This window comes from Perna viridis, chromosome 3 (genome assembly GCF_037379345.1).
Source record: "Perna viridis isolate PV_CMFRI_1.1 ecotype Kerala chromosome 3, ASM3737934v1, whole genome shotgun sequence".
Classification (NCBI taxonomy): Eukaryota; Metazoa; Mollusca; class Bivalvia; order Mytilida; family Mytilidae; genus Perna; species Perna viridis.
Genome location: NC_142447.1, coordinates 42,793,969 through 42,819,837, shown reverse-complemented (window position 1 = coordinate 42,819,837; position 25,869 = coordinate 42,793,969). Strand labels below are relative to the sequence as shown.

At 33.1% G+C, this 25,869-nt stretch overlaps 1 protein-coding gene across 4 annotated transcripts in view; it reads right to left on the bottom strand.

The window, feature by feature from the left end:
- Positions 1-452: 452 nt before the first annotated feature.
- Positions 453-25,869, bottom strand: part of LOC148622350 (uncharacterized) — a 52,240-nt gene continuing 26,823 nt past the window's right edge. For all 4 annotated transcript variants that reach the window (XM_088572202.1, XM_088572203.1, XM_088572204.1 and 1 more), the window contains 29 exons: positions 24,551-24,619; positions 24,036-24,254; positions 23,392-23,506; positions 22,933-23,083; positions 20,162-20,291; positions 19,718-19,838; positions 19,276-19,356; positions 18,471-18,621; positions 17,993-18,215; positions 17,569-17,730; positions 16,794-16,933; positions 15,888-15,941; positions 14,881-14,953; positions 14,667-14,722; positions 14,213-14,362; positions 13,783-13,903; positions 12,978-13,037; positions 12,268-12,563; positions 11,122-11,302; positions 10,670-10,807; positions 8,482-9,383; positions 7,345-7,605; positions 7,141-7,217; positions 6,784-6,889; positions 5,686-5,845; positions 5,331-5,477; positions 4,993-5,128; positions 3,964-4,164; positions 453-2,306 (listed from right to left, as the gene is read on the bottom strand). In XM_088572202.1, the coding sequence (XP_088428328.1) occupies positions 562-2,306; positions 3,964-4,164; positions 4,993-5,128; positions 5,331-5,477; positions 5,686-5,845; positions 6,784-6,889; positions 7,141-7,217; positions 7,345-7,605; positions 8,482-9,383; positions 10,670-10,807; positions 11,122-11,302; positions 12,268-12,563; positions 12,978-13,037; positions 13,783-13,903; positions 14,213-14,362; positions 14,667-14,722; positions 14,881-14,953; positions 15,888-15,941; positions 16,794-16,933; positions 17,569-17,730; positions 17,993-18,215; positions 18,471-18,621; positions 19,276-19,356; positions 19,718-19,838; positions 20,162-20,291; positions 22,933-23,083; positions 23,392-23,506; positions 24,036-24,254; positions 24,551-24,619 (6,426 nt within the window). In that variant the 3' untranslated portion in view covers positions 453-561. The remainder of the gene's footprint in view (positions 2,307-3,963; positions 4,165-4,992; positions 5,129-5,330; positions 5,478-5,685; positions 5,846-6,783; positions 6,890-7,140; positions 7,218-7,344; positions 7,606-8,481; positions 9,384-10,669; positions 10,808-11,121; positions 11,303-12,267; positions 12,564-12,977; positions 13,038-13,782; positions 13,904-14,212; positions 14,363-14,666; positions 14,723-14,880; positions 14,954-15,887; positions 15,942-16,793; positions 16,934-17,568; positions 17,731-17,992; positions 18,216-18,470; positions 18,622-19,275; positions 19,357-19,717; positions 19,839-20,161; positions 20,292-22,932; positions 23,084-23,391; positions 23,507-24,035; positions 24,255-24,550; positions 24,620-25,869) is intronic.

The following is a 25,869-nucleotide window of genomic DNA, read 5'->3' as shown; positions in this document are numbered from 1 at the left end:
TTTTTTTGCATAAATTTGTAGCGATAATTAATTAGGACGACTAGGTAATGTAAATTAGCTAATTATCTAGGTGTATCTCTCATTTGTCAAAGCCGTCACAAAAAGATTTATAATGTGTAAACCTAACTTGGTTATCTACTGTATGTAAGCTTGTTTATTGTCTCGCAAGTTAAGTTTAACAAGAACAAAAAACAGACGTGCTTAGAAACAGGGTTGTTGTACATGTTAAAGCAGGTAATCGTCTTTGATATCTCACTCTTACTTTTGGACGCATCCATAATCATGAATGTACGAAAACCCTACCAGGGGTGATGTGTAAAATGAGAAAGTAATTGTATTCGGTGAACTGTTCAAATAATTATTTCTAATATCTTAATATGTCTGGGACGTCAAAGTATAACTTGGGAGGGTATTGTAAGTTTATAACCATTTGATTTCAAATACTGCTGATCTACCCCCAAAAAGCATTTATTGTTCATAAAAGCAAACAAAACTGATTCATAGTTGATCTTTGCTATCTAATTTTACTTATAAAAGATGTTTCAAGGTTATATTTTAATGTCAAACAACATGACCATGATTGATCCTAGCCCCACCATGTCGACCAATTGTTCTCATATACAGGTCTCTTCTGTTATGCTCTCTCTTGTCTAGTTGATTTGTCGCATTGTTATTTGTTTTATTCCCAGAAAGCAAGTTTTTTCGAATTGTCAGAAATCTACGCCTAAAGTTTGCTTCATATTCGTTACACTTGTTTTCTAGTCCGTTATGGTCTTCTAGAAAGTCGTCATCCTGGTAATCAGGGTCAATTTGAGCGTTGCCATCGTGAACCCTGGAGTCAAATGACATGCACGAAATACTTGCTACCTCATCGTCGGCCTCCGGATTGGCCGACTGCATATTTTCGGTTTCTTTAATAGCCCGTTTCGCCCATTCTTCTTCTTTTGCCTTGGAAAAAGCGAACAATCGAACGCTTGAAATGAGATGCAGAAATGTGCCCCATCTGTGCATCAACATTCCAATGAATTGAACAAAAATAATTATAGCAAAAACCAGAAGAAATGCAACAGAAAGAGGTTCATACTCATTCAAAATATACATTCTCTTTAACTGGTCCTCGTTGTTTTGAAGCTGAAAAACAGCTGTTGCAAACAAAAAATTTATCATAAGAAAGCCAAAAGCTACGTTATTCCTCAAAGATTTGAGCTCTTCTTCGATTTGCTTCTTCTTTTCTTTGTCTTCAATTATTGGATGTAAATATTTGTCTAAAATGTCAAGCCAAAAATTAGTTTCGTCTTTCGTAATTAATTCTGGTTGTTTAGACCCGAGATATTCCATTGCCTGCCAAGCATCAGGATCTTGTCGGACTTTTGCGTGCCGCTTTACTGTCGCCGATGATGATCTTGGTACTGGCGTTGCACCAATTGGTGGTAGGTTACCCATTATTTGTTCTTCATTTTCTGTAGTGTTTGTATCAGCCCCAAGTAGTGATTTTACTATGCGCGTAAGTTCTTTTATCAAAGTCATAACTCCAATCTTTTGTAAGCATCTTATAAGAACTGGTTCCTTTTTTGCTGTTTGGCTATCCTTATTTTCTGTAGGTGCATCTTCGTCGTCTTCTTTTTTCTTCTCGCGAGTTCCCCAGGACACAACATGTATATTGCACATGTAATAAACTGTCAAAAATATGAAAGTTGAAGGCACCATTAGGTAGTACAGTAAACCATGAACTAAGCACATGATTTCTTTTGGGTGAGCGACCCCAGCGCACAAAAATATGAAGAGAATCTCAACAAAAAATATGACGTTCGGACTGTACGGTTCCTCAGTTGCAAGACTAACAAAAAGTCCCACCGTAACGATTACCATTACAAGTGAGTAGATGGTCGTAAGCAGGGCAGCTGCTGCAATTTGTTTGTCATTGTTACATTTCAGACAAATAAGGGCATACACAATAACAGGTACAAGGGCAATGACGTACGCCTCAACCATTGATATCTTCAAAACGGCATTAAATGATCCCGTTATCATCAATGTTACAGTACCAATACCAAGTAAACTTGATGCGAGTAAAACAAATTGGTAGAACACAAACAAAGTACTGATATTGTCGTTTATCTTAGTAGTAACTCGCCACGAAGCCAATAAGTCTATGATGTTCGCTAGTGTCGACGGAGCCCAACGACGGCGCTGAACAAAAAATTCTTTAAAACTTTCTGGTGCGAAGGTGTAAGCATCGGCGCTTGCTGCATAGTCTATCTTCCAGCCTTGCTGTAGCATCAAAGTACATAACCATCTATCCTCACCTTAAATGTTAAATGCAATTAAAAAATAATTCATTTTGGATTATCATTTGTTTAATATTGGTATTAATATAATTTTTATAATTACGGACATTTGAACCGTGGCGATATACGTTAAAACACCTTCCATGAAGAATGATAAATCTATGATAATTGCGGCCGGGATATTTTATGGTACGTATACAAAAACAGAAATTAAGACATAAAAAATATGGTCAACGCCTTTTCACATGTCCATTACTTAGTACTGGTATTTGGGGACACAGAAAGAAAATCAATTAAAAACCAAAATGATGCATGTTACTTCGTGTTAAGAATACCTCCACTCAACCATCTATGGTAAATAAGAAAGTAGATGAGCGACAAATTTAAACCTGGAAAAGTGGGGGGTGGGTGGGGGGTTACTGTGCAAGCAATATACAAAATATCTAAGCATTTCCTCCAATAGAAGCTGAGAAATATGTTACGAACCTTTCTATTAAGAACCACCTGAAAAATTACTTTGTCGATCGGTAAAAAGAAAGTAGATTAGCGAGGAACATGAAAAGGAGAGAGACACAGTACAAGTCATCATGCAAAAGAGTAATCAAGGGAACCAAGATTTTAGTGGAAATCAAAAGACTGTAATCCAGGTTCAATGGACAAGACCAGACAGGGGAAAACAGACACACGCAACATAGAACATAAAATAACCAAATTTACACGTAAAAAGCAACAAAAGTAAATAAGCAACTCGAATTACAATAAAATGGGAGCATGAACCAGGTGAACCAGTAGGGTAAGCGTCCTCTGCTTTTCTAGAAATACCCGCCGAGTTACTCATAAAAGTCAAGTTCGGGGTAGACGAAAGGTGAAAGGAAAACTATGACACGTTGAACAAATCGGTTATAATGGTGCAGGTGGATACACCACAAAATTAAAATACCCCTCTAAATAAAGCCTAGAAATTTGTTCCGAAAATTTCCATAACGTACCACCTAAAAATGGACGAAGTCGATTGGAAGTTAACCGGAAGTAGATGAGCGAGGAACCTGAAAAGGGGAGATCATGCAAAAGTAATTAACCAAAAATCTTAGCATTTCCTCTAAAAAAGCCGAGAAATCTGTTACGAAAAGTGTAACGGACGGACGAATGGACAAGGTGATTGCAATATAGCCCAAATTATTGAACAATACACCTAGATGAGCTGTCCCGTACTACCATACGTCGTGTATTAAGTTACAACCCTAGATTAATCCTACGAGGAGGAATGACCCGGCCAGCGGAAGCTATATTTTACAGCCTAGCTGTCCGAGTGGTCTAGGGCGCTGGACTTTGTGTAGGCGGTGTTGCCATAGATGTCATAACGGTACGAATTTGAGTACTGCCGAGGGAACGACCAAAAATTTGCTTCGCAAATTGGACAGTTCTAACATCGTTGAATATTTTCAGGCCCTTCTATGTTTACATTATCTACCCTGTATTAATTTGATATATAGATATTTATATATATGATTTTCGGTGTTTAATAGTTTTTGGATTTCGTTTCTGTGCATGATATAAGCCGGCAGCAAACAGCGAAAGTTATTACATGTGAAATTCACATAAAATAATGTAACAACACCCTATTTTTTTTGCATTATTGATTTGCAAACTAGTTTAAAAGTATTTTATTTGATACCTTGTTCATACTGTATGAAATGGCGTGCCTCCTCAGGAGGACTGGTATAAGTTTTCATCACATTGTCATCCATAATAGCCGTGGCTCTGAACAAACTGAAAGCTCCTGGGCAGCAAAGAACACAACCAAAAACATGCTCTGTCGCCTTTTGCAACCAATGACCGATAGCATATTCAAATTGCTGGTACCATACCACTGGGCCTTTAAATAAATAAACGTGACACAGTAAAGTATTAACCTTTAACTAATTCTAACATTTTCGACCAATAATTGAAACTGGTGTACGGATACCAAAATAATCTGATTTCGTCCACCACATGCTAGGAAGTCCTCGATATATTGATTGAAAACAAAGATTTATGTAATTATTCTGAGTTTTTCTAGTTTTAAACAAGAACATAACACTGTGGAACTCTTAAATTGTAACAAAGCCCAGGTAATGCTTTAAACAGTACAAGCGAACAAAGTTTTAAAAAAGATGGATAGAGTGATGGTACGTAATTTTACAAGCAAAAAAAAACTTCATGCAAACAACACATATCAATATGTTTTGGAAATGTTATGATTATTCTTTGAGACATTTTAATTAATTTTAGCAAAGTGGATACATATCGGCAAAAAAGAATAACAATTTAGGCACATCAGAATCCTTAAACATGCCCAAAACATGAAAACAAGAAACAATTACAATTCACATGCGCAGTCATTATAGATAACAAAATAAATTACAATCACATAAAAACAAAGACGGAGAATACTAGACAACACATAAACAACTGAAGGACTGGCAATATGAACTCCCAAAAACACCCAGGAGTGATGTCAGAAGTTTGGGAAAGGATAGCAAGTAGTGTTCAATCGGCGACATCCGTCACATTGCAAATTGGTTTAACTCGGTACGCATTAGGTTGTAAGATTCTTGAAACTTAATATCGGTCAACCAAATTGTAATGACGACCATTAAATTTCTGAAGTCATGATAATAACAAAGGCCGAAAATGACCATGAAAAAAATGAATGACAATTTACCTGACCCTATTGGATGTATTCGACCGCATACTGCACCCACTTTATCGTTCTTTGTCATCTTATCAATAAGTTTCTGCACGGCCTCTGGCTTGAAGTCAACATCTCCATCTAAGGCTAAAATGAAACTGTTGTGTGCCTAACAAATTAAATCGAACAATGAATATTCCAGAACTAAAACATTGTAGATAAGGCAATTCTTGGTACATTTTAAGTAAACGTAAGTAGGAAAAGAATGTGTATTTTCAGATTTTTTACTATTTGTATATATGTATAACTATGAAAATAATGTTTGCATGTTTCCTAGCTTTGAGAAAAAATATGATCAGAATGTGGTGTACCTTTTTGACTTTATCTTTCGGGATATGGTTAAGTATCGACGTAACTCGTCTGTAGTGGTATCGTTTATTAGTGTCTCTGTCCAGTAGGGCGTCTTCTAAGATAGCCCCCATCATCTTATACCCAAGCAGATAATACATATACATAATCTACAGTAAAAAAAGTTAAAATTTGCATTGATATATTGTATAAAATAAAAAAATACGAACCAAGTCAATTTGAAGTTGTAAATCAGTTTGTGCTGTAATGAATCGCCGACTACTAAATAAACATTTTTTCATTTGTGTTTTAATGATTTACATAAAAAAACAGTAGTACCATATATATTTTAAGAACTGTCAAAGAACTTGTGTATACCTGTGACCATCGCTTCCTATGTCTTATTTTATCTTTATCCTTTAAGTGAAATGTCATTTCAGTTCCACCAGGCATGGTCCATTTCAGTCTTCCTCCATAAGGCGTGCTCGTCTTTACCGGCTTATTGTCCCAGTTCTGAAGACGTCCTTTGGCTATTGATCTGTTTAGTTTAAATTCATAATTAAATAAACATAACAATCATTGTAGCGGAAAGGGCCCTGTATGATGTTTACATTCGGTGAAAGTGTGGATTTACTAAATATATGACGATTTGAAAAAAGTGTCAATAATGTTTTAAAAACCAATCCAGAATTGTTGTCTTGAAAAGTTTGACTTAATTGTATTACATGTATCTCATCCAGATAGAGGACACGTTCCACGAGATGTATACAGACGACAGAGACCGTGTCGGCTGTTTTTCAATTCATTCACGCACACATTATAAGTTTTTTTTATCTTTCTCTATTGTGACAGACAGTTAAATAACTGACAATAAATTCATAACTACTGGTTTCACTACTATATGTTTTACTGTCTACAAATAATAGCAGACATAATTTATTTGAAACAAATCATTTTATTTTTAATAGAAAAAAAATCACACTTGGTGGCACCCGCTCCTCTCCCTAAAATCAATTTAGGAAACCAAAGCTCAATTAGATGTGCGAAAAGATTTGAAGTGCACAATATCATCATATTATAAAGAGTTTGTGAAAGTTTTTTCAAATTCTTTACCGATTTAAGAAGTTTTGCGAATAACAGTATGGTCCGACCAATTCCAAAGTTCATGTTTGTATCAGGAAACCCAAAGAAAACACAATGAGTTGGAAAAAACGAAAAAAAAAGCTTCACAATCATCTGATGAAGAATTTATGAAAGTTTCACCAAATCAGATTCAGACGTCGTAGAGGAGTTGTGGATAGGAAGCCTCATTGGTCAATCATATTTTGTATCAGGATACAATGACATCATGGAATAAAAAATGTGAAAGTGTCATCAAACTCTACTTTGCGATTTCAGAGCACTTGCAGTTTTGAACTGGGGACAGGCGAATTGCCACTGTGTACCTCATACCGTGCAGGAGTATAATGCACTTACGATGCGGCCTCATCTATACACTCTACTAGCTGTTTGACCCAATCGTTAGGTAGACGTTGCCTAGACTTTTTATCGGTCTCAAATGCGTCGTCAAAAATTATGTGGACTGAAAAAGAAATGAATTTGGTATGCCTCGACTCGACACATTGATATTTTGATAGATACTGGTCAGAAATATAATGGTCACTTACATTTTAAATAAATTGACGTTCTTGAAAACTATCAATTGATGAAAAAAAAACAATTGCAAACTTTACAAAGATTTCACAAAGTGAATATATGTACACCGCTTGACGTTTTTCAGTTTGTAACAATGAATGTGTATTAAACACTTGTACTAAGTAATGCTTTACTCACTCTCTTGTTCAAAGTAATCAACATTAACTTTAAATCCCTTCTCTGCCATTCTATACGTACTTCGATGGAAGTCCAGTCTACAAATGGAATTAACAATATTAAAAATGAATTATTGAACATTATCAGAATCAAGGCAAACAAAACATAATTTTCAGATGTTTTTATCAAATAAATAAATGTAAATTGTCTCAAAAATGTACACACCTAAAGAGCGATTTCAGCAGTTGCAGCATTTCTTGTCTTGTCTCATGCCACATAGTTCCACATATATAAACATAAGGCCGTGCTTTACAATTAGGTTTCCTCTGTTTCTCGTTGTCTTCATGAATTGTTTCATCTCGTTTAGCATTCTCAGATTTAAATTTTGCATGTTTCAGTAGTTTTTTCTCGACGATGTCGTCTTTTCTTTTCATTAGGAGACCAATACTTGAGAAAAAGCTGTCTCTTGACGGCAAAACAAAAAGTCTGTAAAAAATTGTTATCTTACATGAACTGATAAAGTTAAAACTTGTTTACGAACAGATCGTTAAAAAATGTTTCAAACATTCCTCATGTATAAACCGTCTTGAACTGTCTTTATAAAATAGCTTCACCGTTACTCATCCCATTTTAATTGAAACCTTAAATGAAATCAAAGTAATTAAATATTTTCTCAAAATGACTGAAACAAAAAAACCAACAAAATTTATCAATAAAACACACAATTAAAAAACTAAAACGTTCACTTTCTTTTAAACAGAAAAGGACGAGCCAGAAGCAGGTGCATCAATAAGTAAGGTTCCTTTGATTTTCAAGAAACATCACCTGATTTGAACTGGATCGAGTAATAAAACTTTCACACAGAGAAAAATACAAATTGAAACGTCAACAATTCGAAATAAAGTCGCACAGTAATATGATTAAGTCCTTCGTATTCCAATTTTGCACCCCAATAACTAATATAAATGCAAGAAAGAAAGTTAAAGCGTGTTTAATTTTTTTTAAGTTAAAGCATTACACAAAGCAAAACTAAGGAGTTACCTTCCCCTTGCCTGTAAAATGTTAAGAAATAAATATATCCGTTCTTTTTTTATTTGGTGTTATTTCAGTTCAAGGTTTTGTTTTTAATAGGCATTTAAATTCTTGTTATCTTGGCAGAAAAAAATGATAGAACTGAGACTAGGAAATCAAACAAATCCTATGATTTTGATTAACGAATCATCACTTAATAAGAAACAGATTCTTTAGTAGTTACATAATTTTATGTCATAGAAAATGGATTAACCTAACGCAGATTTTTACACAATGAAAGGCAAATTTATACGCATCTAGAGCATAATAATTATAATACACTGACTGTACCTTTGTTCGCGCTCCATTCTGTGGCTTTTCGGAAATACAACATGGAGAACCAAAATAAAAATTGATATCATCAGTCCAAGACTGAACCCTATCCACATGGAAACACTTTCCAATTTGACGTCTGGACAAACCATTTTCCCTCCGTAAAAATCAGTTGTGTTTGGATATTGATGACAGTATCCTATAACAGTACCAAAACTGACGAGAGGAACTAGAATCAGTGGAATGAAAAACGCTGCTCTTTGCATCAACAGCTTGCATGCAAGTGTACCTTCATATGCAGTAAATATGGCACCATATATGTACAAACACATTAAACCATGATCTTTCATTAACCCTGTTATGCCACTTGATTTTTCTTTATGTGAAACAGTTGTAGATAATGTCCATGTTGTGTTAGGTACTAAAAGATGTGCCATCAGCAAGAATAAACCTACTTTTATAATACACATCTTGATATTTAACTTTGGTCTTGCTTTATCAACTGCTATACGCCAGTCTTTGACATTGAGCTTCAAACCAAATACCTTAAGATTTCCGTACAAAAAGTTTGTACAATATCCTAGAGACACACCAATTAAGCTCAATACTGTTAAAACTTTATCAGGATTTTTGTCTTTATCAAGTGATTCACTCAAGATAATATCTGGTTTCACAGCTAAGCTGATGATTGCTCCACATTGAACCAAGAAAGCAATTAGCGAAAGTGCCACCAAAACGAATCGGAGGGCAAATTTGCGCCCCTTCTTAGCTAAGCTTATTTGTTTATAAATGTTTAAAAGTGAAGGAATAGAAAACATCATCATGACTAAGGTAATGCAAGATGTCGTTGAAAGATGTGGAAATACTTTGAACAATAGATATGCTGTACTGCAAACTTCAATGCTTTCCAAAATTAAAACCTAAAATATATATAAATACCCATAAGTTACAGAGATCAATCTTTTATGGATCGCTTTGCAATCTTGGAATATATTTTTTAGCTTTTTATTTATTTTAAGGAGTATTGCGTGAACTTGTTTTGTTTTGTATTATTTGTGTTGCATTATTCAGTTTAAGTCATTGTTTCTCTATTTTGAAATAATAAAGAAGAAGGGATTATAAAGGGTCTTTTTAGATTAAATTTAACTGAAAATCATTTAGTAAGTGTTGAATGATCTAATTAAGAATTGGAGGCTTGAATTCATCACAAACGAGAAAACATAAAGACTTCTGATAATTCTTGCATTGAAAGGACAAAAAGATGCTTGAATTTTATCAATATATAAATATTCTGTCATATTTTGTACGTTTTGGAAACTTTCCAGTTACACTCCTGGCAAGGAAATGGTGTCCGCATCCAAGAAACAGAAACAAATTCATATTCAATGAATATATTCATTATTACAAAGTATAAAGTTGTTTCGTGGGTACCAAAAATAAACACAAAGACAAAAAAAAACAAAAACAAAAAATACCATTATCGGCACTTTTTGGTAAATGACCCAAAATGTGACAACGCTATGACATCATTGCATTATATCTGTATATTTAACGATGTTAAAACTACTTTCATATTATTACCACAAAGTTGTTTTTGGCAATATTCATAGCTTAATTCTGAAAAAAAATTGGTCTGATTGTCTTGAAATAAACCTATTTTGGGGCAGTCAAAACAGAATTTTAAAGCTTTTTCATAAAAAAGTACATAATTTTCTAATCTTGGATCTGTGGATGTTTAAGTAATTATTAGTACATTAGTGAGTATTGCCATCAAATCCAGATGCCATAGTAACATACAAAAATATTACTGAGTTTTTATTTCAAATCAGGTGTGTCTTTCTAAACTAACTACCAAATACTAAGTTTTCGCAATTTTAGGTCCTAATGTTCGTGCGAAATTAGGTATTTTGAAAATCTACCCGCTGATGCTGAGGGGAGAATTTAATACGACAAGGGACTGAAACATTTTGGATACCTTTCTTCATTTAAATAACACTTGTTCACTATCACATTTATAAACTCTGTCTATATAGAAATGTTTAACTACATTTAATCCATATATCCACAAAATTTCAACTTTTAATATTACGTTTTACAAAATTTGACAATTTTGTGTACGAAACAGTGCCCTTAAATGTAACTGAATAGTTCACCCTTAAATTGGTCAAACTATCCGTATCTGGGATTGAGTATTACATATACTTACCGGAAAAGTGTGTTTCCATTCTAACGTTTTTACCCTTCCAAGGCATATCTTAAAGAATGACTGAATAAATGTTAAAGCGTTCGGTACCAAGTAGCATATAATCAGTTCTGTGACCGCTATAGATTTTTTATGTTGTACCTGAAATAAAGGGTTGATGATGAGTATAAAGTTATAAATTCCAATACAGTTAAGGTAAACTAATTTGAAACATTTCTATGACCAATGTTTGCAAATTAGAGAATACATACGAATATGGATAATAAGGTTTATTTGGGTTTTACCTTTTAAAAGTATTATTGAAGTTCAAATTTCATATGCACAAACAAGCGAGCAGGGAAGGAGATGTGTTGCAGTGTTTTAGTTAAGAAAATAAGGCATGTTTTCATAATATCAAAAAATACAGTATGTTTTCAAGTATATTAAAATGATAAAATGATTATCATTTTACCAACCTCTTGTGTTTTAAGATTTGCAACAAATAGCAAAGGAATCAAAAATGTTGCAACACCCTTTGTCAAGATTCCAATGAAAAGTCCACAGTACATGAAAGCTCTAGAGAACTTCAGAAAGTAATTTTCTAACTCGACACATCCTTCATAGTCTCTCTCAGTATTTCTAAATGCATCCCATGCCCTAGGAGAAGAAACCACGTGTAATCAATTACAACATTCTTACCATTTGAATTGTAATTATTTATCTATGTATTTGGCGTCAATTGGTACGCCGCTGTTTGTGTTATAGGTTTGAGGGGGGAAAACTTCCTAATAAAATAATATATAAACTTGAACACTTAAATTTTTGACAAGTTCAAGCCTATTGTCAGATGCAACGACCCAACAATATATTCTTTCCTAGAAATGCAACGGATGCCGAATATTATTTAACAAGTACATCTTGCCCAAAAGTCGACATATCAAAAGTTCTATGGGCGTAGTTAGGGCCAGGCTTTGGTTTCATATAAAACATTCAAATGTTCCTTAAATCTTCAATTTCGAGCGATTTGATTGGTCAAAATCTACGTAGAGGAAGAATTTGAGGATAATTATTTGAGACTCTTAATAAAATTTGACCCTGATTGACTTGTATTGATTATCCTCTTTCGAATCATCATATTTTATAAAAAAAAATTCTTTTTACCCGACTTGACCTTTTACTACGAAGAACGAAGTTTGGTTTACCGGTGTTGTCTTATCAAATATTTTTTTTCTTTTATACGTATTTGGTATTACTGTTGTTTTTACAATAGAAAGGTTACGATAATTATGGAAAATAAAAAATAAATCATTTTCAAACAATATGTTTTTTACTTTAATTTTAGTAAAAACTACTAATCATATATATTGCAAATTTCGATATGCTGTACACGTGTTTCAAGAAAAATCTTTTGAGTGTTGCGGTTGTCTCATTTCATTTCATTTTAATTGTCTATGACCATATTTTCTAAATATACATCGAACGTAAAACATGGTTAATCATGATTAAATTGAAAATCTGAAATAGAGCAGAAAAAGTAAGAATAAATAATCTTGATTAAATTTAAGCAAAGAAAAACAACACAAAAACAACAATAAAACAAACAAAATAGATTTTTGTGTTACCATCTTTTTTGTTCCATTCTTCTATTCTGGTTTTCGACGTCATGGTATGTCGGTGGTAATGTATCTACAGATACGTCGTCAGTAAAAGGAGTGGTATTATGTGGACTTGAAGAAGCAGCATGAATTCCGACGTCATCTGTTTCAGATATTGTATCATTAAATTGACCACCCACATTTACGTTATCTATTCTGTCCTCTTGTCGCCCAATAGCTTCTTCCTCCTGTCTTCTTCTATTTTCTTCCTCTCGTTTTCTTCTTGCTTCTTTCTCCTTTTTCTTTCTTAGTTCTTCTTGTTTCTTAAAGGTACATTGAGAAGATGTAAATGCAAATACTGTGAACTACATTTCAATTTTCACAGTGCATACCGTATACCATCTTTTCTATTTCAAATTTTCTTTACAATCAAAATATTTTGTTACTTTGTTAATGCACTGCACACGCATTTATCATGAACAATTTTTTAATAGACAGAAGGCGTCAAATCAATTTCTTTGGATTGCAGTATAAAACTAGAAAGTAGATTCTAAACTATTTTCCAGATAGGAAGGGTTATCTACCTTGTTGTTGGAAGAACATTAAAACCATATTAAATGGCATTCTGTTTAACTGTATATAAAGATGTATAGCAAACAAAATAAACATGACTTTGCAATTTTTGAACAGATCTAGACAATAGATTGATTTACATGTACTTCTTAAAATTATCTTACCTGAATCAATTCAATTCTGCATTTGTTCAGCTTTTCGTATGCATCTCTTTTCATAAACACCTACAAATTTATAAATACATGACATCTTTGAAAATGTATTCATATCTTATGTACTAAGGGAAATAACTGCATACTAAATCGTAACAGTAATCAAGGGAACCAAGGTTATAGCAGTAATCAAAAGAATGTAATGAAGGGACAAAGACAAGACACGGAAAACAGACATACACAGCATGGCAAAGAACATAAAGTAATTAAAATCAAATGAGCAACTCGGACTCCACTAAAAACTGGGAGCATGGACCAGGTGTACCGGTAGGGTAAGTGTCCTCTGCTTTTCTAGAAACACGCACCGAGTTGCTCATATAAGTCAAATCCGGGGTAGTCGAAAGAGGAAATGAAAACTATCACACGTTAAACAAATCAGTTTTCATAGCGCAAATGGATACACCGTAACGATCCACAAGTTCATGATGACGACCATAAACTTCTGTAGTGACGACTTCAATCTTGTTGCAATATAACCATGTTCCAAAAGCCTATTTGTTAGAATTCTAGCGCGATATAGAAAGTCTACGTCGTATTGGCAAGCTCTGACATAACGTATGAGTTTTGATATGAATACTCCATACAGAGGTGCTGAAGGGATGTTGCCACAGATGAAAGGACAGTTGACAATTCTGAATGAAAAGTCATCAAGTTTGGTCAATAGTTTTCATCACCAAAGATTTCTAAGTGTAGGTTATGATATGAAGCTTTATAAATTGTATTGACAGAAATATCGATTCTAATAAAGTATATTTACCTTTGTTGATCCAACTCTGTATAATGCATTGCTAATTTTACAATAACACATAATACTAGTGATAAACTCTGTCGACGATGAACTTTCAGCAACTACTGCACATTCACGAAACACTTTACACCTGAACAACAAAGCATATATTTCAAGCACACATTACAAAGAAATGTCAGTTTTGCAGATTTGACTAATAGGTAAATGCAACATTACGATCATGAATAATTGATTTATCGTATTCACAAGTTCATGTAAGAATTTTTATAAAAAATAAACCCATCGAAATGTTACGCAAATGAAGCATAATTATCGTAAACAAATATTCAATAAAAGGTGTAGAATCAGAATAGGGGTTTTAGGTTATTAACTTATTTTTTTAAGATACGTAATACATGTGACCTATTTCTACAGGATTTCACTGTAAATTTACACTAACATTTCAAAAAATGTCATAAAAGCTAATCTTATTTGGAATCCATCTCTCCTTATTCGAGCAACATCCTCCGTGCCAGCACTTTGGAGCTGATCAAATACGACCTTTTCGTCAAAAGATCGACTTTGTTGGTTGTCATTGGATTTAATACACCTAAAATGAATGTTTATACTTATATTTGTTTAATCATCGACATGTTTGTTTTTGTTTATTTTCTATACGAGTATGTTCTATGTATACACGTGTTTTCAATCAAAACTGAGCTTGTGTGTAAATTGCTATTAACGAATAGGTATAGTGAGTTTAAAGTGACAGAATAACTTAGGTTTGATGAACAAATTAGAGTGGCAATTATCAGGGGAATGTTTGTGGGATGATAATTCATGATAAATATTTTTTTCACATATCAACTTTCTAAACTTTTTTCAAGAAATGTACATCATCTGCCTTAACGTACCTGACAAAAAGTGGCTTTGATCCGTTCAGAACATCGATGAGACTAGTAAGTGATTTCTAAAAATAAAAAAGAAAATTATGAATTGATATTTTTACGATACAACACTGTATTTACCCTAAAAGGAAAAAGTTACAAGGTAATAGTTATATGTATAATATTCTTTATTTTATAGCATACACAATTAGTATAATATTTAAAAGAATAAAAAGTATACCTTGTATTGTAAAGCCGCAGTGTTTATTTCTCTTTTGGATTTATTCTCAGTAACCCTTGTACCTCTTTGATACCTTTAAAACAACACAAAGAACAACTTGTTTTAAACATGTAAGTGTTTTAATATCTATGCTATAATGTTTTCACACTCACGTCTACACCTTGAGAATCTAAGAAAAGAAAATACAAGAAGTAATAATACATTTTTAAATTTAAAAAGTAATGCCCGTAGAAAATCTCCAAATCAGGCCGAGGGATTTAAAGCTTTTTCAAACGTGTAGGAGTACACCAGTGATAAATGAGAAGTCCATCAGATTGGAATTTGTCTAACGTAATTTGATAATGTAATTATTTTACATTCATTCAAACTTTTATCAAAATATTTTTCACTGCGATTAACACTATAAAAGAAATGGTAAACTGTCTTTCTTCCGTAAAAAGTGTGACGGAAGTATTATTATCATATCTTCTTTATTATTCTGTGCATCACACAAAAGCCATAAAGTATAAAACATAAACATTGTATGGCTTTCTTTCCTTACTGTGTACCCATCTGCACCATGAAAACTAATTTGTTCAACGTGTCATAATTTCTTTTCTTCGTTCGTCTTCACTAGACTTGACCTTTTGTGAGCAATTCGGTGGTTGTTTCCAGAAAAGATTATACTTACCCTACCCGTGCGCCTGGTCCATGCTCCCAGTTTTTTTGTGGAGTCCGAGTTGCATATTTACTTTTGTTACTTTGTATTATCTTGGTTATATTATGTTCTTTGTTGTGCTTGTCAATTTTCCATGTCTGGTCTTTGTCCCTGGATAACATTCTTTTAATTTCCGCTAGAATCTTGGTTCCCTTGATTACCCTTTGAAAACTTAGCCTGCGATGCAAGACAATGAAAATCAAGGAATCACAATTAAACAATTTCTTTTCATGAAATATCAAAAAGAGCATCCTATGTGAAATATCATATTTTACTACATATTTACCATATCTAATATCACATAACTTACGCGTTTGAAAGTTCTCTTGCCTTTTTCCGGGACATTGTGTCTCTTAACAAGTTCCTGATCATGTAAAACAAAGTTAAAGTTCAATTTAAATTATATTATTGTCTTGTGTTAGGAGAAACCATGACAAATACAAAATGGCCAAACTAAAATAACATATATAGTCTTTCAAAATAAGTACAAAAACATTCGCGAATATGTCTTTTATCGACATTAAGTTATATTTGTAGTAGTTTGGATATTTTTTCAGACATTTAGAGCCCCGTGCAGGTCCGGGTGTTAAAAGAATAGGCCTGCAACAGCGTTAAGCTTGTCGTAAAAGGCGACTAAATAGTGCTCAGAACCCTAGCCGGGGGCTACGGCGCTCTGCCCACAAAGCAACTGGAATGTGTGCCCCAGGTGGTGGAAAGGGGTACCCCTGGCGTGTTACATGCTGGGGTTGTCAGGCTATAATACGGAAAACCTGACCGCAAACCATAGTGGTGCACCGTGTTGGGAAAGATGCCACGTTCCTCGCACGTTAAAGAACCCTACTGTGGTATTCTCCCGGAGTAGAAACCATAGGGCTCCGCCACAGGAGGCTAAATTGCCCGACCCTACCCACCTCTCCCTATTTCCAGTGGCAATCTAAATTTGTCGCCCCCATTGTCCTTGTGTCCCATCCTTTTTTCATTTCATCATCATTTCATGTTCATTTTATCATCAATTTCATGTTCATTGTCTGAATATAACTGAAATATTGCTGCTCGGACGTTAAACCCCAACAAACAAACAACAAACAGACATTTAGATATATATTATATACATGCGTTTATCCAAAAACAAAAAAAGACGTAAATACCGAGGTGCTAACAATTCATGAGCTAAAACCCATCAGAAGTGATTGTTCAGTGTAATAATAAACATTACCTCTGACTAGAAAACGCTTCTTGTTGATCGAAGTAAGCTGGGACAAAAGGGTTTTCACATTTCTCAAAGAAAATTTCTTTTAACAGTTCTGGCACTAGTCCGGTGTTCTTAGAAATGAAATGTTTGGCATGGTATGTAACCTGGATTAAAGGCAATTTATTTCATTCTCATGATCTGTTTTTTAAATGTAGTAGAAAACAAATTTATTGTATGATCCATTACTACCAATGTATGAGAAAGGTGTTGTCAAGTATAGTTACTTTGGGTTTAGTCTTCCATTGCAAAGATTTATAAAAAAAAAAATAGAGAGTGCACGCCTAAAATTTGAACATAATGCGCCAATGAAATGAGTGTACCTTACGTCCTAAAAATGGTAATATTAGTATTACTTTTAATGGCAAAACGGTTCGCGGTTTTCTTGAGCATTGAACGACATCGATATATTTTGAAAGAAAAACAAGTACTCTCTTTAAAAAAAAAGCCGACCCAGTAAAATTTAACTTCTAAGTTTCTGCATTCCTGTTAAGGAAATAACACAATGGCACGCAATTTCAAATTTTCGATACAGTTTTAACACCACTAAGTTATCAGTATTAAGCCAATCGGGAAACAGAATTGCGATGAAATGACTTGTGTTTCCATAGAGGAGCGTCCTTAAGGTCAAAGGATAAAAAGCGAAATTACACCGACTGTGTCGGAAAAAGGTAACTGCTAAAAAGGTAACATAAGCGTACTGTTCAATCATAAAAGTAGCATTACGTCTTTCAAATTTTACCTGGCCAGCGTAATGAAAAATGCAGAAAGACCATTTCTGTCGACATTTCTGATACACATCAGCTTTCTCTGTCAGATTGGCATCATACATGGACACAAGTGAATGCCCATCAGAATTCCTAACCTTCGATTGGTCATCTAGTATTGACAATATTCCTGGACTCTGTAACACAATCAATAGATACAGATATAGCCAAGCTTTCTAGCCTTTGAAAAAAAGAATAATGTTTTGTGGCGTTGTTAACGCATGCTGCTTTAAGACACATAAAAGCCCTGAAACAAATATGAAAATTTCAAAACCCTTTATAGATAGTAGGTATATCACATATCATTCAAACCATTGTTAAATTTTGTTACTTCAAATGATATAGACAAAATATGTTAAGAGAATGTTTGACCTTCATACAGTCCAAAGTATTTCTTACATCAAATATAAGGCTAAGTACAGGTGTGTTGTCTTTGAATGTATTTGGATCCATATCAAGTCCTTCTGTTCGGTATTCCTTGTTTTCTGCTTCAAATATTTGTTGTTGGTTATACTGATGAATTTGCTCATTGGTTATGTTGATAAACAGTTGTTCCAAGCTGTTTTCTGCCAGTGACTCGAAGCCACTGATATCTAGGATAGCAATGGAAAGCTCTCTGCATCTGTAAAGTAGTATCGTAATTATGATGGAGTTTTTTTTATAAAATCAGATTGGCCGCATATTTAGTTCAACCATCAGTCAGGAAATTAATAAAATGCACATTAAAACGTTTTCAACTATTTACGAATTTGTTCTTTCATATTTTTTTTTGTTTTTGTTTTTGTTTTTTTTTCGGGGAAAGGGGTTCATATAAGGATTAAATTCAGGAACAACATATGTTTTTTATGTTTATATACCGTTTTGGGTGTATTCGTACCTTGTACGACGTTCAGCTGCGCGCCCGCCTGTGATACTCTTGTTAATCTGATCTAATATAGCTTTGAATAGTCCTGCATATAATGCTTTTACAACTGAATCTCTTACATCACAGGCCTGTAGATGATTTAGTGGTTTGCGGATAGGTTCTCCTGCAATGACAAAAGATATTTACTAACATCAAATTGGGACAGGTCAAAGGTCGCCACAAATAAGAATACATGGAGAAATTACAGAAGGGTCAGACGAGATCACCCAATACCAATACATAACACAATGGAACGAGGACGTACATGAAGGCTGAAACGAACTAGATTAACTTATAAAACACTCGAGTTAATCGACGTTAGAAAGGTCTATCAGTTCCTGCCTAGTTGCCCGTTGGTCATGCTTGAGAAATAAGAAGAACTTAACATCTGTGATCGATGTTTGCCGTTAAATATAGTCGAATCTGACGTTCATATAACGTCAATATAGTCAAAATGACGACCGTACAATATAAGAAACGACAATCTCAACATATGTGCTACATATTTCTATTCAAGACGTTTTGTCCGTTGGGTGCTACTCATAACTGCTGTAAAGTGGCCATAATTTATAGCAGAAAAGTTGTGTTGTGAGGAAAAACTCAATACATTGAAGGTATTTAAGTGAAAAAATTTGATTGCAATAGGTACCCTTTATTATATTATTAACATTATATTATCTGGAACAAAGTTTGTTTTTCTTTGCTGTTCTTTAAGATTCTGCTCACACTTTAATTATAAGTGTTGAGTAACCAATACTCAATTTTGAAAAGTTCTTACCACGCAAAACAATAGGACAACTTATCAATTCCTTAGTAACATCTTCGAAGTCATCTTCTTTCAATCCTAACAGTTTCAATGCTAAAATAAGAGAATCATTGATCTTATGAACTAAAGTAAGCATCAGTTTTGATCAAGGAAAATTTACAGCACAAGAAAGAAGAATACTTTTATCAATTATGAAACGTAGATTTATAATGGCAAACTAGAACATTTCCTTATTATTTATAGAATATATAACGCTTTATTGTGTTGTCTTACTTTCGTTTGATACTAATAATTTAAAAATGATTATTCAAAGTGAATTAGAATTTTTTTAAAATTGTCTAAAAAAAATGGCCTACATACTAGATAGCCAAAATCATTTTTCTTAGCTATACCGGAGTCATTCGAGAATGAAACTGCTTGAATTTGACAGATGAACATCAAAAGACAATATTACCAATATAGAGACAGTCTTCGTTTTGAATAGCCACACCGTCAGTTTCATCATCAATTGGTTCAAACTGAATGTTTCCAAAATGAAGACAAGCGGCTAGTATACACCTAATGTTGTTTATGTCCTGAAAAATCAATACCACCTTGTAGGCACCGTTTAATGTAAGCAATATTTGAAGAAGAAGAAAACGTTAAAATCCAATAAAATGCTTTAAGATTCAAAAGTATCACTGTGTTTGGATAATCATCGTCATTGAGATATGAGATACATATAAGATAATGTATAAGTGTCAAATATATTAAAATGTGTATGTTTTCTTTTAATTATTTTTCTGTTGTTATTACAAATATGAAACCTAGCCGAATTCTTCTGTTGATAGAATAGGTAGCTCATGATTTATAGGTATGTATTAATGTTTTATCACAACAGTTTATGGAGTCAAAGTACCGATTCGTTGAATCCTATTTCTCCCAAGATCTTAAGACCATGTAAATAACATTGCACGTAATGTTGTTTTTCTTCGCTACTTTGAAATATTCCTCTATGCAAATGTGGTTTTTGTTCACCTAGCATAATCCTGCAATATTCAAAAAGAAAACAGATAATACTTTATGTCTGCCTATTCTGCAAATGTTTCACATACGATTTGTTTTGATTTTATAAGCTTACGGCGAACAATAATAAAACAATATAACGATCAAAATGTCAATTTGTAAAATATATGACATTGCTTATTATAAACAGACAAGACAAGCTAACTCACCAATGAATTGTCAGTTACAAATTTAGTTAGCTCCCTCAAAACAGCGACCTTACAAAAAAAGTTGCGTACAAAACGGCATAATAGAAATACTATAAGTCTGATAAACAAAGAACAAGTTTAAAACTATATTGACAATAAGGATGGGGTAAGAAAATTACTGTGGGCTATCTCCTGTGTAGAGGGAATACTCTTTTTTTTCAGAGTTTTACACGTGGCGTCGATTTCACAAAAAGTCCTGAGTGTAAATTTGATCGTAGGTAATGATATAGCATTGTGATGTCATAATTTACGATCAATTTCACACTTACCACGTTTTGTGAAATTGATGCCTGCTCCACACTCAATACATAACCCCGCCTTTTTATGCCGATTAATACAGTGCAACGGAAGTAACTTCACATCCTATACAGCAGAGCCTTAAAGCTAGGGGAGCGATGTGCAGTTGATAGGGAAGCGGTTTTAGGTGTGCACAGGAGAATGGTGGGGATGATGTAGGATACGAAAATTTCCATGCAAAAATAATCAGACTTCTTGTTGTTGTCGAAATAATTTCTGCAAATGATAAAATTATGCTTGTGATACAGGTAGTGTATTTTATTTGCTATTGAATTTGGTAACAAAACTAATTGTTGACGATTAAAATTTGCGGATAATGTTTGCAATTTCATACTCAGTTTGACGTTGGTTTTTTTTACCATCATTAAATGGCGTTATCAATTAATTAAGACAAAACAAATTTGGTTTTATGTCTGCCTATTGCTAAAATGCTCAGTATACAACTGGTCATGTTTCGTAGGCTAAAAGCTTATAGCAATAAAACAATATTCCGATCAAAATGCCATTCATAAATTCTAATAAATTATTTTTTGGAATTCATATGTAATAATATTGTTGCACAAAATTTGTACAATAGCTGTCATTTGAATAAATGTTAAGTACTTAACTTTTATTTAGGAAAATCTTAAAGCAAACAAAATCTGTCTCATCTATAGCTGTTCGCTGAATTATTTCAGGTGATAAAATCAAGTCGATTTCAAACCGAAAAAAACGTTGAAGAATCTCTTTAATTTCTTTTTTATATTTGTATCCTTTTCCAAATACAGTAACACACTGTAATTGATGTAAATATTCAGTAATTTGTTAACACATACGACAAAGGCAAATTAAGGAATACCAAACTTACTTGCCCTTTTCATGATTTTCAAGAGTAATCTAGTGAACCAAGGTTATAGCGGTAATCAAAAAAATGTAATCCAGGGACAAAGACCAGACATGGAAAACAGACACACACACAACAAAGAACACAAAGTAACTAAAATCATACATACAAAACTCCCGCCGAGTTGCTCATAAAAAAAACAATGCATTACCTGTACTTGAAAGTATCATAGAACAACGATGTGTTTTGATTTGAAAGTAGTAGCATAGAAAACTGCTGATAGATTAAAAATTAATCGATGACGAAAGGCAGTGAAACATATTATTTTTTTTTATAAAGAAGATGTGTTTGTTTTAATGTTTTGTTGTTTATGTAATTCCAGCTAGTGACACTTCACCTCTAAACATTTTCACAGAGTTTTTTTAATTTATCTGCTTATAATAGTATAAACGACTAACGGAACTTCTGCAAAATAATATTTTTAAGCAAACAAAATATGTATTAAATTTGATATTTTTATTTCATTTCAGATTTTTTTCAGCAACACTTTATAAATACCACAGCCAAACAAGAGAAAACTATGTTAAATTGATCTACTTGGTTTAAAACCTTGCAAATTGACAAACCTTAAAATAGGTTGAAATTTTACCCTTCCTGTATATGAATATAAATGACTTTCATTTTGATTATTATAAACTGGAAATACTTCAATGATATATGTAATAGCTTCGATCATCGTGTCATATCACAACATTCTTTGCAATAAATGAATGACGAATCATTTTTTTCTAATTTGGCGTCTCAAATGGTATCTTATAAAACCAATATTCTTCTTTACCTTACCTATTAACAGATAAGGCATTGCCAGAATTTTTTTATCTTAAAAGGATAATTTAATATAAAAAGATTGTTTTGAGTTATATTTAAATATGTTCAAAAGTAACACTTAAGTATAATATGCTAAAAATACCAAAAATAAAATTAAAGAGAATTAGATCTAGCGAGACAACGCTTACAATGTATAATTAACAAAATTTGGGATACTATATACTGTAACACTTAAGACTAATATGAGTAAAATTTGGTTTATTTAAGGAGAGCAACAGCCCAACTCGATATGATTTTACTGTTTCACTACGCTTTGCCTGACATTTAAAATGACATTCTTTTATTTTAACCGTCTTCAGGTAAATTGTTTCATGTTTTAATGATTGATTGTTGGTGTTTAACGCCCGAGCAACAATTTTTCAGCTATATCCAGGCTATCTCATGTTGTAAATTTACTTGATGGATTACCTGTATTCGTATGGTTTTTCTAAAGAATACATCTCTCTCAAATCTTGATCTAAAACTCCAGCAAAGAGGGCATAAAATATATGAAAATTCTTTTCGTTTGCTCGGTGATGTACAACTCTGCTTTTCTCCAAAACAAATGTTCTAAGATCACCTACAATATAAGATGTTAAATGTAAATTTTAGACAAAAACGTGTCAATTGTATTTTTTTTTTTTTTTTTTGTATAGAATCTATCAAATTAATTTACTTAACAAACAAATAATTGCCATTTTGATCCATTTTAAAGCCATAAAACAATTCAGAAAAAATGCATTATCATTAATTTTAATTTTACCGCAAAAATAATTACCAAAAAGCAAGTTCTGTTTGATACCTTAAAATTGCTTGTTAGTAATGTTATGTTGTTTTCGTACTGTATTACATAAGTCATTGCTAATTTATTTAGAAATGAATTCTAACCTCCAATAAGCATCCGCTCATTATCATAAGAAAGTTGAATGAGTTTGCCGAACCTACTGGAGTTATTGTTTAGTATTGTACTAGCATTTCCAAACAACTCTATCAGTGGGTTAACCTGAAATAAATATTTGGACTAGTGTATTTCATAAGTAAGTTTATCGTGTTGGTAACATAGGCAGGAAGCAATTTTTTTATAGTAGAGTTAAGTTAAACTAAAACCAATGAAAACCAACCGATCCGAAAACTTATTAAATCTCAGTTTGGGGTAATTTTAACATAGATCCACTTAATTTCGTCATATGGAAAATTTATTATAGACACATGCTTATTTTGTAAACGTACACTTTTGTAATTATGATTTAATAGGTAAAGCACGACCTAATAAACTAATATAGGATATCTACAACAGTACGTTATATCAGTTATAAAGAACGAGATGATTCGTCACATGGAGAACAAATGATTCGTTTATACATGGTTTCTTAATAAATGTTTATTTCTCTAAAGATAGTAATACTTAGCACTTAAGATATTTTACAACATTTTTAAAGAAATGATGTGAAGCCAGTTTGCACACTTTCAATGAACTAACGTGAAAGCTAATGAATTAATCTAAAAATTTCGTAGATTGCTTGGTGTATTACTTGTTTTAACTTTTCCTCTAGATTTTGAACGGCACATGTAGACCTATTGACGAGGTACTCAATGATCCGCTTTGTGCTCTCTGTCTTCCCAGCCCCAGAATCCCCGGTTACTATGACACATTGGTTCCCCTGCTCATGGTGAAGACGTTTATAGCTCTGCTCTGCCGTCCAGTAGATATGTGGTGGGTCTCTTCTACCATTTTGATACTGTTGTAGTTTCTGAAATACAATGAGGAGAAAATAAATTGTGTGGAAGGTTAAATTATGATCTATACCACTTTCCTCTCTAATAGATCGCAGGAAACAAAAATATCTAAAATGTTTTTTTTTATGCTTTACTTAAAATAAATGCATAATGGTGAACTTCAAACACTGAAACAACATTCTCCGTTCCATGCCTACCACTAGTAACAGTTTCAGACGGAATATGGTAATAAACAATTAATTGTGAACGTATTTATTAGAGCAAGCTGTTCACATAATCAAATTGCTATATTGTATTTTCCACACGTTACCTCTTTGCTGTAAAGATCATGAATATCTCGGTATGGGTTAACAGCTATTAGATTATCGGCAATGTAAGTCTGAAATATAGATTGTAATGTAAAGTAACAAATATTATATGTATTTCTATAACATCTTTCTTTAAACAGAATACGTAAATAAATAAATACGCATTCATTCTGTATTTCCAATATTTTTTCTTCATATAATATACTGTATATGAAACTAGTTATGAGATCACTTCTGTCTAGGGAAAATTATAAAACCAAAACAAATGGGCGAAATACCCACGAAAAATCTATTACAAAATAATGATTCCATAAAAACTATAAATACAACGAAAAAACATAGTCAATGCACGAGCTTTTTCAGTTTTCAACTTTTGACTTGCGCAAAAGTGCGTAAGTGGACTTTTTGCACTATCATTCAGTCAGCCCGGAGAATCAGTTTTCAGCACTTTTTTCGTCGTGCTAGCAGAAATATATTTGATTTTTGCTCTGGTCAGTTGATTTTTGATTTAATGCAAAATCTCAGTTTTTTAATCATCCATCTAAGCATCCAAAATTTTCAATTATAAAAGGCTATTGCAGAACCTTGAGATTGAGGAATTCAAGATTAAACCACCTGATTGTTCTTGCAAAAAAACTCTCAATGCAAATATTGTCCTTCCGGTCACGTCGTTACGGGAGATTTAAGCATCATCGAAAACGAATCTCTACGTAAGGTCCTTTCTAAAGGTTCCAAGTACCGTGAACAACGCTTCATAAATTTGAATTCCAACTTTGTTCTTATGGATGCCGCGGAGGACTACGCAAGAAAATGAATAGAACAAGAAGACATTAATTCTCTGTTAGAGTGGTTAATGGCCGTGATGTCTTTAATTTTGAACGAATAAACGTTTTAAGTAGATTAGTGAGAGTTAATGCTACGACAGTTTTCAAAGACCTGATGTAGCAAAAACATTGTCTACTTTATATGACAAATATGTTGTAGTACCAGGAGACAAAGCCCAAAACAACATTCTGTTTGTCTGCAAAACGTATTACATCCAAAGTTTATTATCAGAGGTAGACGTAGAAAATAATAGCAGTGATAAGACCTATACTTCCACTACACTCTCCAAAGAAGATATAGTAGAAAACCACAAAATTGTGCTTTCCTCTTTAGGTCTCACTACCAAAGGCGATCATTGTAATTTACCGTCTGTGTACAGGATTCCTAAACTCCTCAAAAATCAATAAAACAAAGTTAAATAGCTGGATCTGCAAAATGTACCACCAAACCTCTTTCAAAATTTTTAACGTCTATACTCAGAGCTGTCAAAGTCTCC